Source organism: Erpetoichthys calabaricus, chromosome 11 (assembly GCF_900747795.2).
Source record: "Erpetoichthys calabaricus chromosome 11, fErpCal1.3, whole genome shotgun sequence".
NCBI lineage: Eukaryota > Metazoa > Chordata > Cladistia > Polypteriformes > Polypteridae > Erpetoichthys > Erpetoichthys calabaricus.
Window position 1 is genome coordinate 70,479,238 of NC_041404.2, and position 14,090 is coordinate 70,493,327.

Here is a 14,090-nt window from a genome sequence, read left to right on the forward strand (position 1 = left end):
ACAGCAGGCTGCAAAATCCAGATGTCTACGGAAGGTATCATGCAACACTGTCAATCTTCTTTTTAGACACAAATATCTCAACAATGTAAATTTTTTGTAAGATAAATGGTGCATTTGTATTGTGTAAAAGATTAACTGGTTAAAAAAGTATGTTTTCTTATATAGATACAAACCTATTCCACTACATAACTGATGTATTTAATCAAGTAATTAAAGCACAGTATTTAATATTATTTAAGTACATCCATTACAAGTACATCTTGTATCAGTTTCTTGCAGTCTTTTTTTAATTTAGCAATGGAAGATTACTCATGTTCCATTTAGGTCATTAGTGCCTTTTGTTCAGTTGTTGAGTTACATTACTTAAAATTAAACAAGTCAGTTATACTTTTAATTTATAATAAAATAAATGTACACATAAAGTAATATTGATAATATCTATAAATGAAAATGTGATATACAGTGCAGTTAAAAAAAAAAAAGTGTGTTACTACTCCTCTGCATCGTCCATTATACTGTATTGTCTGCCTACATAGGTTTACTGTATTGAACCAATAATATAAATAAAGTTTTTCTGTTTCTGAACCAACAGTTCCAGATTCTGTACGGTCTTCGCTGCCTACAGCTAGTCCCACCAGGAAGGAACTTCTTTCGCCTAGGAGAACATCATCAAAGAAAGAAAGTACTCCTCAAAAACATGTGCAACAGCATGAAAATCTTACTAGTGAAGTAAATGAAGGTCCATTGAAGTCTTTGGAAACCACTGCGGTCATTGCGGACAACGACTCCATTAACCAGATAACAGAAAGCCTCCAGTCAGTATCTCTTGGAAGTAGCACAGTAAGGCAAAAAGACCAAATTGACCTTGAACAGACAGTCATTAGTAGCCTAGCCTCCTTATCTGTGGGTGGTGCAAGGCAAAAGGTGAAACCACTGGCTCATGAAAGTACAACAAATGTTCAGGAGCATCAAAAAAGATCAAAAGGCAGCATTCAAACTCCACAGTCTAATCAAGCTATTCAGCCAGAAACACCTGAGGTAAGAGCATGATGGATACTGTTGATGTACTGTTTCAGAGCTCTTCATAATTAAAATTAATATTAGCTATCAGATATTAGCTGTAATTTTATGTTTATATTCCTCTTACCAAGCAGCATGAAAACATGTACAGGTATATTTTATACCTTTTCAGGAAATTATGACTGTGTGGAATTTTTTAGGAAATTTTATGTATTATGTACGACTTAGCAAAGATTACAGCTACATTAAAACACTTTATATAATTTATAGAAATGATGGCATCATGTAATTTAAATTAGAATACCAATATTAAAATGAATTCTGAATATATATTATAGACTATAAATGATGCAATGGCTTATAAACATTTTATTTATAAATATTTTATTACATATTCAATTACATGTTTTTATTAATGATATTTATGAGTATATGTGAATGTAAATTGTTCTTTGAGCATATTAATTGGTTAGTTTACCTAATGTAATTTTTTGAATGAAAGTGAACTGTGACTACTCCAGACTGTTGATATAAAAATACTTTTTGCTTACAGGAGACACACAACACTTGTTCTGCATACAGCCTGGATATTGCATTGCTTTTCTTTTTTGCTTTAGTAAATTTGCATCATAAAATATATCCTTAAAATGTTTTGTTCCTTCATAAAATATTGATTGTAGTGCTGTATTAGGATAAGCAAATGCTAAGCTATTCAAAATGTAAATCCCACATTAGCCAGGCTGTAGAAACAAACCTCTTAAGTAACTATTGCGATAGATAGATAGATAGATAGATAGATAGATAGATAGATAGATAGATAGATAGATAGATAGACAGACAGACAGACAGACAGACAGACAGACAGACAGACAGACAGACAGACAGACAGACAGACAGACAGACACTCACTCACTCACTCACTCACTCACTCACTCACTCACTCACTCACTCACTCACTCACTCACTCACTCACTCTATTAATCCCAAGGGGAAATTCACATACTCCAGCAGCAGCATACTAATAAAAAACAATATTAAATTAAAGAGTGATAACAATGCAGGTATACAGACAGACAATAACTTTGAATAATGTTGACGTTTACCCCCCCGGGTGGAATTGAAGAGTCGCATAGTGTGGGGGAAGAACGATCTCCTCAGTCTGTCAGTGGAGCAGGAAAGTGACAGCAGTCTGTCGCTGAAGCTGCTCCTCTGTCTGGAGATGATATTGTTCAGTGGATGCAGTGGATTCTCCATTATTGACAGGAGCCTGCTCAGTGCCCATTGCTCTGCCACGGATGTCAAACTGTCCAGCTCCATGCCTACAATAGAGCCTGCCTTCCTCACCAGTTTGTCCAGTCGTGAGGCGTCTTTCTTCTTTATGCTGCCTCCCTAGCACACCACCGCGTAGAAGAGGGCACTTGCCACAACCGTCTGATAGAACATCTGCAGCATCTTATTGCAGATGTTGAAGGACTCCAGCCTTCTAAGGAAGTATAACCGGCTCTGTCCTTTCTTACACAGAGCATCAGTATTGGCAGTCCAGTCCAATTTATCATCCAGCTGCACTCCCAGGTATTTATAGGTCTGCACCCTCTGCACACAGTCACCTCTGATGATCACGGGGTCCATGAGGAGCCTGGGCCTCCTAAAATCCACCACCAGCTCCTTGGTTTTGCTGGTATTCAGGTGTAGGTAGTTTGAGTCGCACCATTTAACAAAGTCCTTGATTAGGTCCCTATACTCCTCCCCCTGCCCACTCCTGATGCAGCCCACGATAGCAGTGTTGTCAGTGAACTTTTGCACGTGGCAGGACTCCGAGTTGTCTTGGAAGTCCGATGTATATAGGCTGAACAGGACCGGAGAAAGTACAGTCCCCTGCAGCGCTCCCGTGTTTCTGACCACAATGTCAGACCTGCAGTTCCCAAGACGCACATACTGAGGTCTGTCTTTAAGATAGTCCACGATCCATGATACCAGGTATGAATTTACTCCCGTCTCTGCCAGCTTGTCCCTGAGGAGCAGAGGTTGGATGGTGTTGAAGGCGCTAGAGAAGTCCAGAAACATAATTCTTACAGCACCACTGCCTCTGTCCAAGTGGGAGAGGGATTGGTGTAACATGTAGATGATGGCATCCTCCACTCCCACCTTCTCTTGGTATGCGAACTGCAGAGGGTCAAGGGTGTGGCGGACTGGTGGCCTCAGGTGGTGAAGCAGCAGCCGCTCCATGGTTTTCATCACATGCAACATCAGAGCGACAGGCCGGAAGTCATTCAGCTCACTAGGATGTGATAACTTTGGGACTGGGGTGATGCAAGATGTTTTGCAAAGCCTCAGGACTCTCTCCTGTTCCAGGCTCAGGTTGAAGATGCGCTGTAGAGGACTCCCCAGCTCCAACGCACAGGCCTTCGGCAGTCGTGGCGATACTCCATCTTGACCTGCTGCTTTGCTGGCACAAAGTCTCCTCAGCTCTCTACTTACCTGGGCTGCTGTTATTGTGGGTTGGGGTAAACTCTCTCCTATGCTGGTATCAGCAGAAGGATGGGTGGAGGGTGCAGTACTCCGAGGTGAGAGTGGGTTAGGGTGGTCAAACCTGTTAAAAAAGTTGTTCATCTGGTTTGCTCTCTCCACATCTCTCTCGATGGTGGCACCCCGCTTCGAGCTGCAGCCAGTGATGATCTTCATCCCATCCCACACTTCCTTCATGCTGTTATGCTGCAACTTCTGCTCCAGCTTTCTCCTGTACTGCTCCTTTGCCGCCCTGAGCTGGACTCTGAGTTCCTTCTGCACGCGCTTGAGCTCATGCTGATCACCGCCTTTAAAAACCCTTTTCTTCTGGTTCAAAAGGCCCTTGATGTCACTTGTAATCCATGGCTTGTTGTTAGCATAGCAGCGTACTGTTCTTACTGGAACTACAAAGTCCATACAGAAGTTGATGTAGTCAGTAGTGCAGTCAACAACCTCCTCAATGTTCTCACTCTGTGACCCCTGCAGGATATCCTAGTCCATAGTTCCAAAGCAGTCTCTCAGAGCCTGCTCTGCCTCAGGGGACCACTTCCTGAATGAGCGTGTGGTTGTAGGTAGCTCTCTCACTCTTGGTTTGTAGTGAGGCTGAAGCAGAACCAGGTTATGATCTGCTTTCCCAAGCGCAGGCAGCGGGGTGGCGCAGTATGCATCTTTAACATTTGCATACAATAGTCCTATTAGTCAATAGTCCTAATAGTCAATAGTCCTATTTCCCCGGGTGTTACAATCCACATACTGGGACAAGGCAGGTAATGTTTTGTCCAGCATTACATGGTTGAAGTCTCCAGCGATTAGCACAAGTGCCTATTATTTTTCATCCAAAAGGTTGAGTTACTTCACCAGCTGAATTCATCTTGAAAAGTGCCATTAGAATGTTTTTAGGGTGTTATTAACTAAAGTACTGAACAACAAGCTACTGCTAATCACTGTAGCCCAGGTTTTGATTTTCTTTACTTAATGAAATGAAACGAAACACTTAATGATATATGTGAAAAAATACAATAAAGAATGGTGGTTGCATATATTTCAGACTGCACATTGTATTCAGGGCAAACCAACAAAATGCACTGCTTTTAAAGCAGTCACTGTACTGTGTGAATTTATATCACCATAAAGAAATCTTGCAAAACAAAACACATAACATGAGGAGAAACATATAAAAATGGAGAGGCAATGCTTGACCATATACTGTAAATTAACAAGTAATCAAACCAAACACATTATGTGCAATTCATTGCAAAAAGTTTAAATGTTATTAGTTTTAAATTGATTTTGAAGAGGTTATGGAGATTGTAGTGGCCATCAGTCTACAAGCAGTTATTGATAGGCTGGTGCCAGGTCCCTGTGGTGTTTACTACAATAAACTTAAGCACTTACAGACAGTAATTTAGGTACATGATTGACAACAGATTGTGTCACAGCTTTCCAGGGAACACTGTCCCAGAGCGTGGCAATCTGTGATGCTGGTGCTTTAAATAGTGGTGCTGTGATAACCTGGCAGACTGGCAATTCTGATGTCCAGAAGTAATTGTGAAGGGCAGCATATGTGATGGGGACTCCCTCTGTGGATGATAGAAGTTAGATTTTGTAGCTAAAGTAGTGGTTGGAAGACAGAGGAGCAGCTATGGAATTGGGAGGGTGGAATGAGGTAAGACAGAGTGGAACAGTCTTAGAGTCAGGAATCAGGACCTGTTAGGAGTCTCACACAGCAGCGAGGATCGCAATGAGTTGGCCATAGTTCGGAAGTTGTGTAAGAGATTACAGCCTGTGATCATTCTGAATGTACGTGGAGAATCGACAAGTCAAGGTGAGAGTAACTTGCCACAGTGCTTGCATGTGTTTTTGTTGTTTTTGTTTCATATCCCCAAGCTTTTAACAACAGGAAGGTTTACATAGGGTCAGTAGAGTTAAGCAGTTTGATGAAGTAAAACATGAAATATTTTTTGTTTGAGGTTTCAAACTGCTTACTCTGTATGGTGTCTGCTTTTCTGTGCCTCTGCCTTCTCATCGCTAGTTAGAATACTTTCTCTCCCAGGTTAGAGGTGTCTAAATCAATGTATTTTCAGCTTAACACTCTAATTACCAAAGCCTAATTGGTAAAGAAAACTTGTAAATCCGTCCCACCTTAAATCCCTTTGCACCTCTCTGTCAGCGTCTTTTGTCTTTTAAATGTGTCAATAAGCAGCAAGCAGCCTGCTTTCACATCCCCCACCGCCGCGCAAAGTTTTCTCAGCTCAAGTCTGTTTACCTGCATGTCAGTTGCTTAGAGTTGTATAGAGTGAGAAGTCAGCAAAATGACACCTTTTATAAATACTATATCGTTATTTGGAACATATGCATGTAATGTGTGTTCCATGTCTACAACAGTCTATGTAAACACGTCGTTAAAACAGAAACGTTTAGTAATACAGTGGAACCTCGGTTCACGAACGTTTCCAAACACGTACAAATCGGTTTACGAACAAAAAGTTCGCCAAATTTTTGCATCTCTTCATGACCACACACTCGGTATACGAACAAGCCAGTTTCCCTTTCGGTTTGTACGTGTTCAGTCTCTCCCTGTGCATTTCCTGTGCAGCGAGCAAGAGAGAGAGAGCGCGACACACACACACACACACACAAACGTGCGAGAGAGAGAGAGAGACGCACACATACAGGCGCGCGAGAGAGAGAGACACACACACACAGGCGCGCAAGAGAGAGAGACACACACACAGGTGTGCGAGAGAGAGGCACACACACAGGCAGCGCGAGAGAGAGACACACACACACACACACAGGCGCGCATGCGAGAGAGAGAGAGAGAGACACACACACACAGGCGAGTGAGAGAGAGGGCTGGACGCATAAGGTAGAGAAAAGGCAGTTAAAGAATGCACTGGGCTTGTTTTTGTTTTCACTTCTGTTTACAGCGATCGGTTCGTATTGTGCATTGTTGCAATGTTACTTTTCTTGGTGGTTTATTAAATTGTGGATTTTTTCAAATGTTCATTTTTTTCCCTGTGCTTAAAACTCATTAAAAAAAAGTGTTTTTAGCCAGCGGTTGGTAGCGCTATAGCGCGACCTATTGCAGTGTTAGTTTTCTCTGTTGTTCAAGGTTTTCTCAGTGTTATTCAATGTTTTTAAATTTAGTTTACTATTACGCTGTGCATTCTATGGTTTGATTAACTATATTTGTGCTTAAAAGCTTAACAAAAAAATATATATTTACATACAATGCGTATGGTCTGGAACAGATTAATTGTATTTACATACAATCCTATGGAGGAAATTACTTCGGTTCATGACCAAATCGGGTTACGACCAAATTTTTGGAACGAATTATGGTTGTGAACCGAGGTTCCACTGTAATTGACAAAATGTAGACATGAAGCATATAGTGTGTGATGCCTGAAGTCCAAATATCAAATAAACACTTTCACAAAAGGTACAAGTATAACAAAACAAGTGCGCTTTTATTCAAGAATATAACTGCAGAAAAAGAACCCACATTAGGGTGCGACATTGACACGTATTTAACATGATTGCTTTAGTGGTGTAATGATAACAACTGCTGACTGGTAATCAAAAGGTCACGAGTTTGATCCCACTCGACTCCGTTTTGAGAAGTGAACTGCTCTTATTCTTACTATTTTAGAATAAAACCACACATTTGATTTGAGTCTGTAACAGCCGGTGTAAATGTATGGTACTTTTAAAGGTTAGCATTGTTTTTTTTATTCTGTTTATTCTCCCAGTTACATTCACGCTCCCCCCAATCTGACACTGCTGTTTTCACATAAAGACATGCTATAACAGAGGTGAACTCAGATGATGACAAGGGTTCTACATCAGAGAAAGAATGCACGTTGCACTTTGCAACAATAAATGTGTTGCATTTAGAGCTTTTTTCAAGAAATTGCATAATATGTGGTTCTGTAAATTGCACAGTACTTACATGGCTTTGTGTTATCGATTCACTCATATATGGAGGTTCTCACATTATATGTTCCATTTGGCAATTTTTATTTTCTTTTTAAATTGCACAGTACAGTAACACTTTATTAGCTACATACATTTTTCCTGTACACATTTGACGCAACATGCTTTTGTCAGCACACTTTTGCCCCACACACTTTTGTTTTGTTTTTCTGTACCAGTTTTCATATACTGCTGAGTAGTAAGGTTAACCAATTTCATTAAGTGTATTTTTAAAACTGTACGTCTGACCTGAGTTAGTTCAGTGAAAGGAGTGTAAAGGGATATTTAAATTAATTATTGCATTACTTACTATAGGCAGTTGGCTTGGAACCGGCTCACACTGTTACAGCTGGAGAGGAAACTAAGACTAGTCTTCTAGATACTGCTTCAGGATGGTCAAAATCTCAAACAAACTGTGAGATTTATTTGAACAGTCAGGATATTGATATGGTAAGTTCTTTTGTACAGATTTCCATTAATTCACTCAAAATATTTTGCACTTGCGCCTCTGTTTTCAAATCTGAATTTTATGAAAACATAAGTATCCCAGGAAATTCAACATGATAACTTTCTATGTTAAAGACATGTAATTTCTGGTAATTTACCATGTCTTCTTATGTGCAACACAACTGGTATGTCAAAGATATTAGGGGTATACTCACACTAGGCATGTTTGTTCTATACCATGCCTAAGCATGATTTTCTCCTCTCCCTACTCCCTTGCTGGCCTGCTGTCACACTGTGCTAAATGTTCTGTTCCTGGGCGACTTTGTGTAAAGCCAAAACGATATCCAAACATAGAGTGACATCATGTATTTCAAAATGATTTTACTTATTTTGTGTGTTTTTTTTTTTGAGTCATGTAGGGCAGAGTAACGCTCTACCCTCTTACAGATTTATTAAGTGTGCAGCACAGCATTTTGCTGTTAATCATGCTGTACGTACAAGAATATTTTTACAGAGACGTGATTTTAAGAGTAAAATTTACAGCTTTTCTTGCTAACTACAATGCATGTTCATCTATAAGGTGAAAATAAATATCTGCTTTTAACTCAAATGGTAAAAATGAGAATTGCAATTACACTGTTCCCAAATCCTACTGAACCATGCCCAGGCACGCCTCTTCCAAGCGGGCCAGGGCACAGTACAACTGGCCTGGCACAGAGCCAGTCACACTAGTCAGACAAACTAGACTTTGGGGGGTTAAATATAGACAGATGTGCTCGGGCACAGAACAAATTGCTAGTGTGAGTATACACTAAATGTCATGGTGGTCACACACGTTGATGCAAATTGTCAATCTAATAAAAGGACAAGTATCTGTGTGTCCGTCTGGTTGCTATGACTCTGTTATATGCCATTTGGTATGGGATTCATAAGTGCTAATGTGTGTGATGCACCGTCTCTTGGAATAAAAAATGTAATGCATTGTTTTTTTTACTGCAAATGTTTCTGGCGCACCCTCTGTTGGAATGACGAATGCAATGCATTTTATTATAAATTTTTTACTTTAAAAGTTAAACTTGTGAAAAATATTATATAGCACTACATTAACTGGCTGTTTACTAACTACAAATGTTTTTTGTGATTGTGGTTTTTCGCAGCTTCGCTCGGTGGTTGATGGATTCCCCACAAGGTGACATTCCTCTGGTCATGGGTGACTTCAATGCAGCCACTGGCACTGACAGGGCTGGCTATGAGGATTGTCTCGGTCCCCATGGGTTTGGTGACCGTGGTGAAAGTGGCTCCATGTTCCTTGACTTTGCAAAAGGTCAGGGGCTGCGAATCACTGAATCCTGGTTCCATTGCCCAGAACTGCATCGTTGGACTTGGTACGCCAATACTGGTGGTGCGGTGGAGGAGATCAATCACATCCTCGTGGGCAGACACTGGAGGCTCTTGCAAAACTGCAGGGTCTACAGAAGTGCCCAGTTTGTGAATTCTGACCACAGACTTGTTGTTGCTACTCTTAGGATCTAGCTTAGGTCCAGTAGGTTACCACCTACGTGGAAAATGTGAGCCTGGACTTGGCCAGACTCCAAGACCAGGCTGTTTCTAATGAGTTTGCACGCAGTTTGCGTGAGGAACTTGCAGATTTGGGTGCAACTGCCGATCCTAATGTGTTGTGGGAGACCTTTCGTGACAAGACCCTGAAGGTTGCTGAGGGTTGTGGAGGTGTTATTGGTGTTCCCAGAAGGAGGTGTTTCATCTCGCAGGGCACCCTGGATATCATCGAGAGGAGTCACAGCACACGGCTCAATGGCAACTCTGGTCTGAACCGGGAACTGAGAAGGACGGCTGCGGGCAGATAAAGAGGCGTTTGTTAGAGGAATCTGTGAGCAAGTGACACACCATTTGTGGTCTAGCGACCAACGTCCTGCTTACAGAGGAATCAAAACATTACGCACATCTGAATCTGTTCCTCGGAGAGTCGCAGTCAGGACGGCTGATGGAACGGTCCTTACAGATGACACTGCAGTTGTGACCTGCTGGGCTGGCTACTTTCGGCAGTTGTTCAAACCTGATCCTCCGGCTAGGATGTTGGATATCTCTTGAGTCCACGGTCCTTGAGGCTGATCCTCCAATTAGCTGTGAACCACCCAATCTCATTGAGATTGCACAGGTGGTGAACCAGCTGAGGGGAGGAAAGGCTGCAGGGATCTGTGGTATGCGGGGTGAGCTTCTCCAGGCTGTCCAGATAGTAAGGCTGTCCTCCTGGCATTGCAAGCAATCTTTTCTTCCATTTGGGGGACTGGCATCATCCCAACTGACTAGAAAATGGGAATTGTCATCCCTATCTGGAAAGGGAAGGGTGATCGCCTGGATTGCAGCAACTACAGGGGGATAACACTGCTCTCGGTGCCGGGTAAGGTCCTTGCTAGGGTCGTCCTCAATAGGATCCGTGATCACTTGCTCACCTACCAGCGACCAGAACAGTCTGGCTTCACGCCTAAGAAGTCTACCATCGACCGCATCATAGCACCGAGGGTTCTCATGGAGCTCAAACGCGAATGCAGAATTTCTTTGTAGCCTTTGTCGATTTTCATAAAGCGTTCGACTCAGTTGATCGAACTGCCCTGTGGGACATCCTGAGGGTTTGCGGGATCACCTCGAGGTTGCTGGAGGCAGAACCTCTACGTTTTTCCCAGTTGAATCTGAGGTTCGTCAGGGGTGTGTTCTTGCTCCTACTCTGTTCAATGCTTGTATGGACTGGGTGTTGGGCAAGGTCGTGGGGTCCAGTGGGTGTGGGGCATCTGTTGGTGAAGAAAGATTTACGGATTTTGACTTTGCTGACGATGCTGTGATCTTTGCAGAGTCAATGGAGGCTCTGATCGGGGCACTCGAGAGACTGAGCGAGGAGTCTGAGTGTCTGGGCTTGCGAGTGTCCTGGATAAAAACCAAGATCCAGGCCTTTAATGACCTCTTGGGCACAGCCATCAGCAGTGTGTCTGTCTGCGGAGAGAGTGTCGACCTTGTCGAGAGGTTTACTTACCTTGGCAGTGACATTCATGTCTCTGGTGACTCTTCCTATGAAGTCAGTAGATGGATTGGTAGAGCATGGGGGGGGTCATTAGGTTGCTGGAAAGGGGTGTATGGCGCTTCCGATATCTATGCAAAAGGACGACGGTCCAAGTCTTTAGAGTCCTGGTGCTTCCTGTCTTGCTATATGGTTGCAAGACATGGACGCTATCCAGTGACCTGAGACAAAGACTGGACTCCTTTGGTACTGTGTCTCTCCGGAAAATCCTTGGGTACCATTGGTTTGACTTTGTGTCAAATGAGCGGTTGCTCATGGAGTCCCGAATGAGGCACATTACCTGCATTGTGAGTTAGCGTCAGTTACGGCACTACGGCCATGTAGCGCGTTTCCCCGAGGGTGATCCAGCTCGTAAGATCCTCATTGTTGGGGACCCGAGTGGCTGAACTAGGCTAAGTGGTCGCCCACGGAAAACCTGGCTGCGGCAGATAGAGAGTCATTTCCGGAGGGTGGGACTGGGCCGTGTGTCTGCCTGGAGGGTTGCCAACCGGGATCCCGAGTTATTTCGTTGTGTAGTGGATGTGGCAACACACTGTACCAGTGCATGCTCCCTAACTTGACTTGACTTGGTGTGGGTAAAGTGTTTTATGATACCCTGGCTTACAGAGTGTGAACTGGAGCCTTCATCTTTTTTGTGGGTTCCAGAACAAGAATGACAACAAAGAATTGTGATGAAGTTGTGGCACTTATGTCCAAATCTGAAGTCTTGTCGTGATCCATGGATTTTTGTCCATGACACTAAATAAGTCTTATAGTTGGTATGGTCTGAGTGTTAGGTTTTAAAGGAAGGTAGTACCACTGCCCACTTCTAAGTCTTATAGCCAGTGTGATCTGAGTGCTAGGTTTTAAAAGAAATTATAATTTGAAGAAAACAAGTTAATAAACATGCCAGATTTAGCAAATGGTCAGTCTTCCTCAATGTTTGGCAAAAACCTGGATGCATGTTACATTATCTTTATTAACCAAAGCCTTATTAGGTGCAGCTGTAAAGAACTGAGACTTGAATCCAGATGTTGGCTCTAGTTCAGGCTGCATTTGGTTTGACAACTAAATTGTATCTTTAAAAAACTCATATTTCAATGCAGAAAGTGACATTCAAATGTTTTTTTTATTTTCCCTCAAAAATTTAAGCACAATAGTACTTTACAGATCTGTTTTGGTAAATCACTTTCATGATCCGCCTTTTCATAATTTTAAATGGTTATCTTACATTGTTATTAGTGAAATAAACAGCTCCACAATACGGTATCATTTTGTTCCCGATTATTTTTTCCATTCATTCTTAAAACCGAAATCCCTGACTCACTGCCATTTTATGCTAGAACAGTTATACATCTGTTGAAGCAAGGAATTTATTGGTTTCCTTTCTCATTAATCTTCTCCTTTTGGCTGCTCCCGTTAGGGGTTGCCACAGTGGATCATCTTCTTCCATATCTTTCTGTCTTCTGCATCTTGTTCTGTTACACCTATCCCCTGCATGTCCTCTCTCACCATATCCATAAACCTTCACTTAGGCCTTCCTCTTTTCCTCTTCCCTGGCAGCTCTATCCTTAGCATCCTTCTCCCAATATACTCAGCATCTCTCCTCTGCACATGTCCAAACCAACACAATCTCGCCTCTCTGACTTTGTCTCCCAACCGTCTAACTTGAGCTGACCCTCTAATGTACTAATTTCTAATCCTTTCCATCCTTGTCACACCAAGTGCAAATCTTAGCATCTTTAACTCTGCCAGCTCCAGCTTGTCTCTTGCTTTCTGGTCAGTGCCACCGTCTCCAACCCATATAACATAGCTGGTCTCACTACCGTCCTCTAGACCTTCCCTTTCACTCTTGCTGATACCCGTCTGTCACAAATTACTCCTGATATTCTTCTCCAACCATTCCACCCTGCCTGCACTCTCTTTTTCACCTCTCTTCCACAATCCCCATTACTCTGTACTGTTGATCCCAAATATTTAAACTCATCCACTTTCGCCAGCTCTACACCCTGCATCCTCACCATTCCACTGACCTCCCTCTCATTTACACACATGTATTCTGTTTTGTTCCTACTGGCCTTCATTCCTCTCCTCTCTAGAACATATCTCCACCTCTCCAGGGTCTCCTCAACCTGCTTCCTACTATCGCTATAGATCACAATGTCATCAGCAAACATCATAGTCCACGGGGACTCCTGTCTAATCTCGTCTGTCAACGTGTCCATCACCATTGCAAATAAGAAAGGGCTCAGAGCCGATCCCTGATGTAATCCCACCTCCATGTTGAATGCATCCGTCGCTCCTACCACAGACCTCACCACTGTCACACTTCCCTCGTACATATCCTGTACAAACTCTTTTTTTATAGATTGTTTCAAGCTGCAAATTAAAAGTGTTTGCTGTATAAATAATTATAATGAGGAGAAAATCATTACACATCCATCCATCCATCCATCCATTTTCCAACCCGCTGAATCCAAACACAGGGTCACGGGGGTCTGCTGGAGCCAATCCCAGCCAACACAGGGCACAAGGCAGGAAACAATCCTGGGCAGGGTGCCAACCCACCGCAGATCATTACACATTCCATATGTAAAAGATGCAAAAACAAATAGTGCCTCAATTTATGTAAAAAAGAGATGGGTATTAACATTATGTCTTTTGGCTTCCAACATCAAAAACAAAGCCAGGAACAAAAATAAATGACTGCATTTAATGTGTCTGGGGAATCACATGCCAGTTTTTCAAGTGTTTTTCAGGCAGTGCAAAGTGTACTCTTTCTCTTTGATCTCTTCGTGCAAGATGAATAATTACTTTTGGTGAAGAGTTATGTTTGCAAGTGTAATATTTGAAAGGCACAGTTTTCGCCTTCCTTAGTGCATGAGTTTAAGTGCTTCATGTTTTACAGACTCGACACAAGCAAAAGCTGGAAATATTAATAGTAATAAAAAACATAAAAATCAAATAAAATGTAAATACAATACATGTAACAGGCAAAAGTTTTTAACCTACCTTTAAATATATTGAAAAGTGTACCATGCCATACCATTTTTTAGGCCTGCTTAACCCT

General features: G+C 42.2%; 1 protein-coding gene across 3 annotated transcripts in view; it reads left to right on the plus strand.

Moving 5' to 3' along the window:
• Positions 1 to 14,090, plus strand: part of hdac6 (histone deacetylase 6) — a 101,800-nt gene that overhangs the window by 77,568 nt on the left and 10,142 nt on the right. For all 3 annotated transcript variants that reach the window (XM_028813311.2, XM_028813312.2, XM_028813314.2), the window contains 2 exons: positions 593 to 1,038; positions 7,819 to 7,953. In XM_028813311.2, the coding sequence (XP_028669144.2) occupies positions 593 to 1,038; positions 7,819 to 7,953 (581 nt within the window). The remainder of the gene's footprint in view (positions 1 to 592; positions 1,039 to 7,818; positions 7,954 to 14,090) is intronic.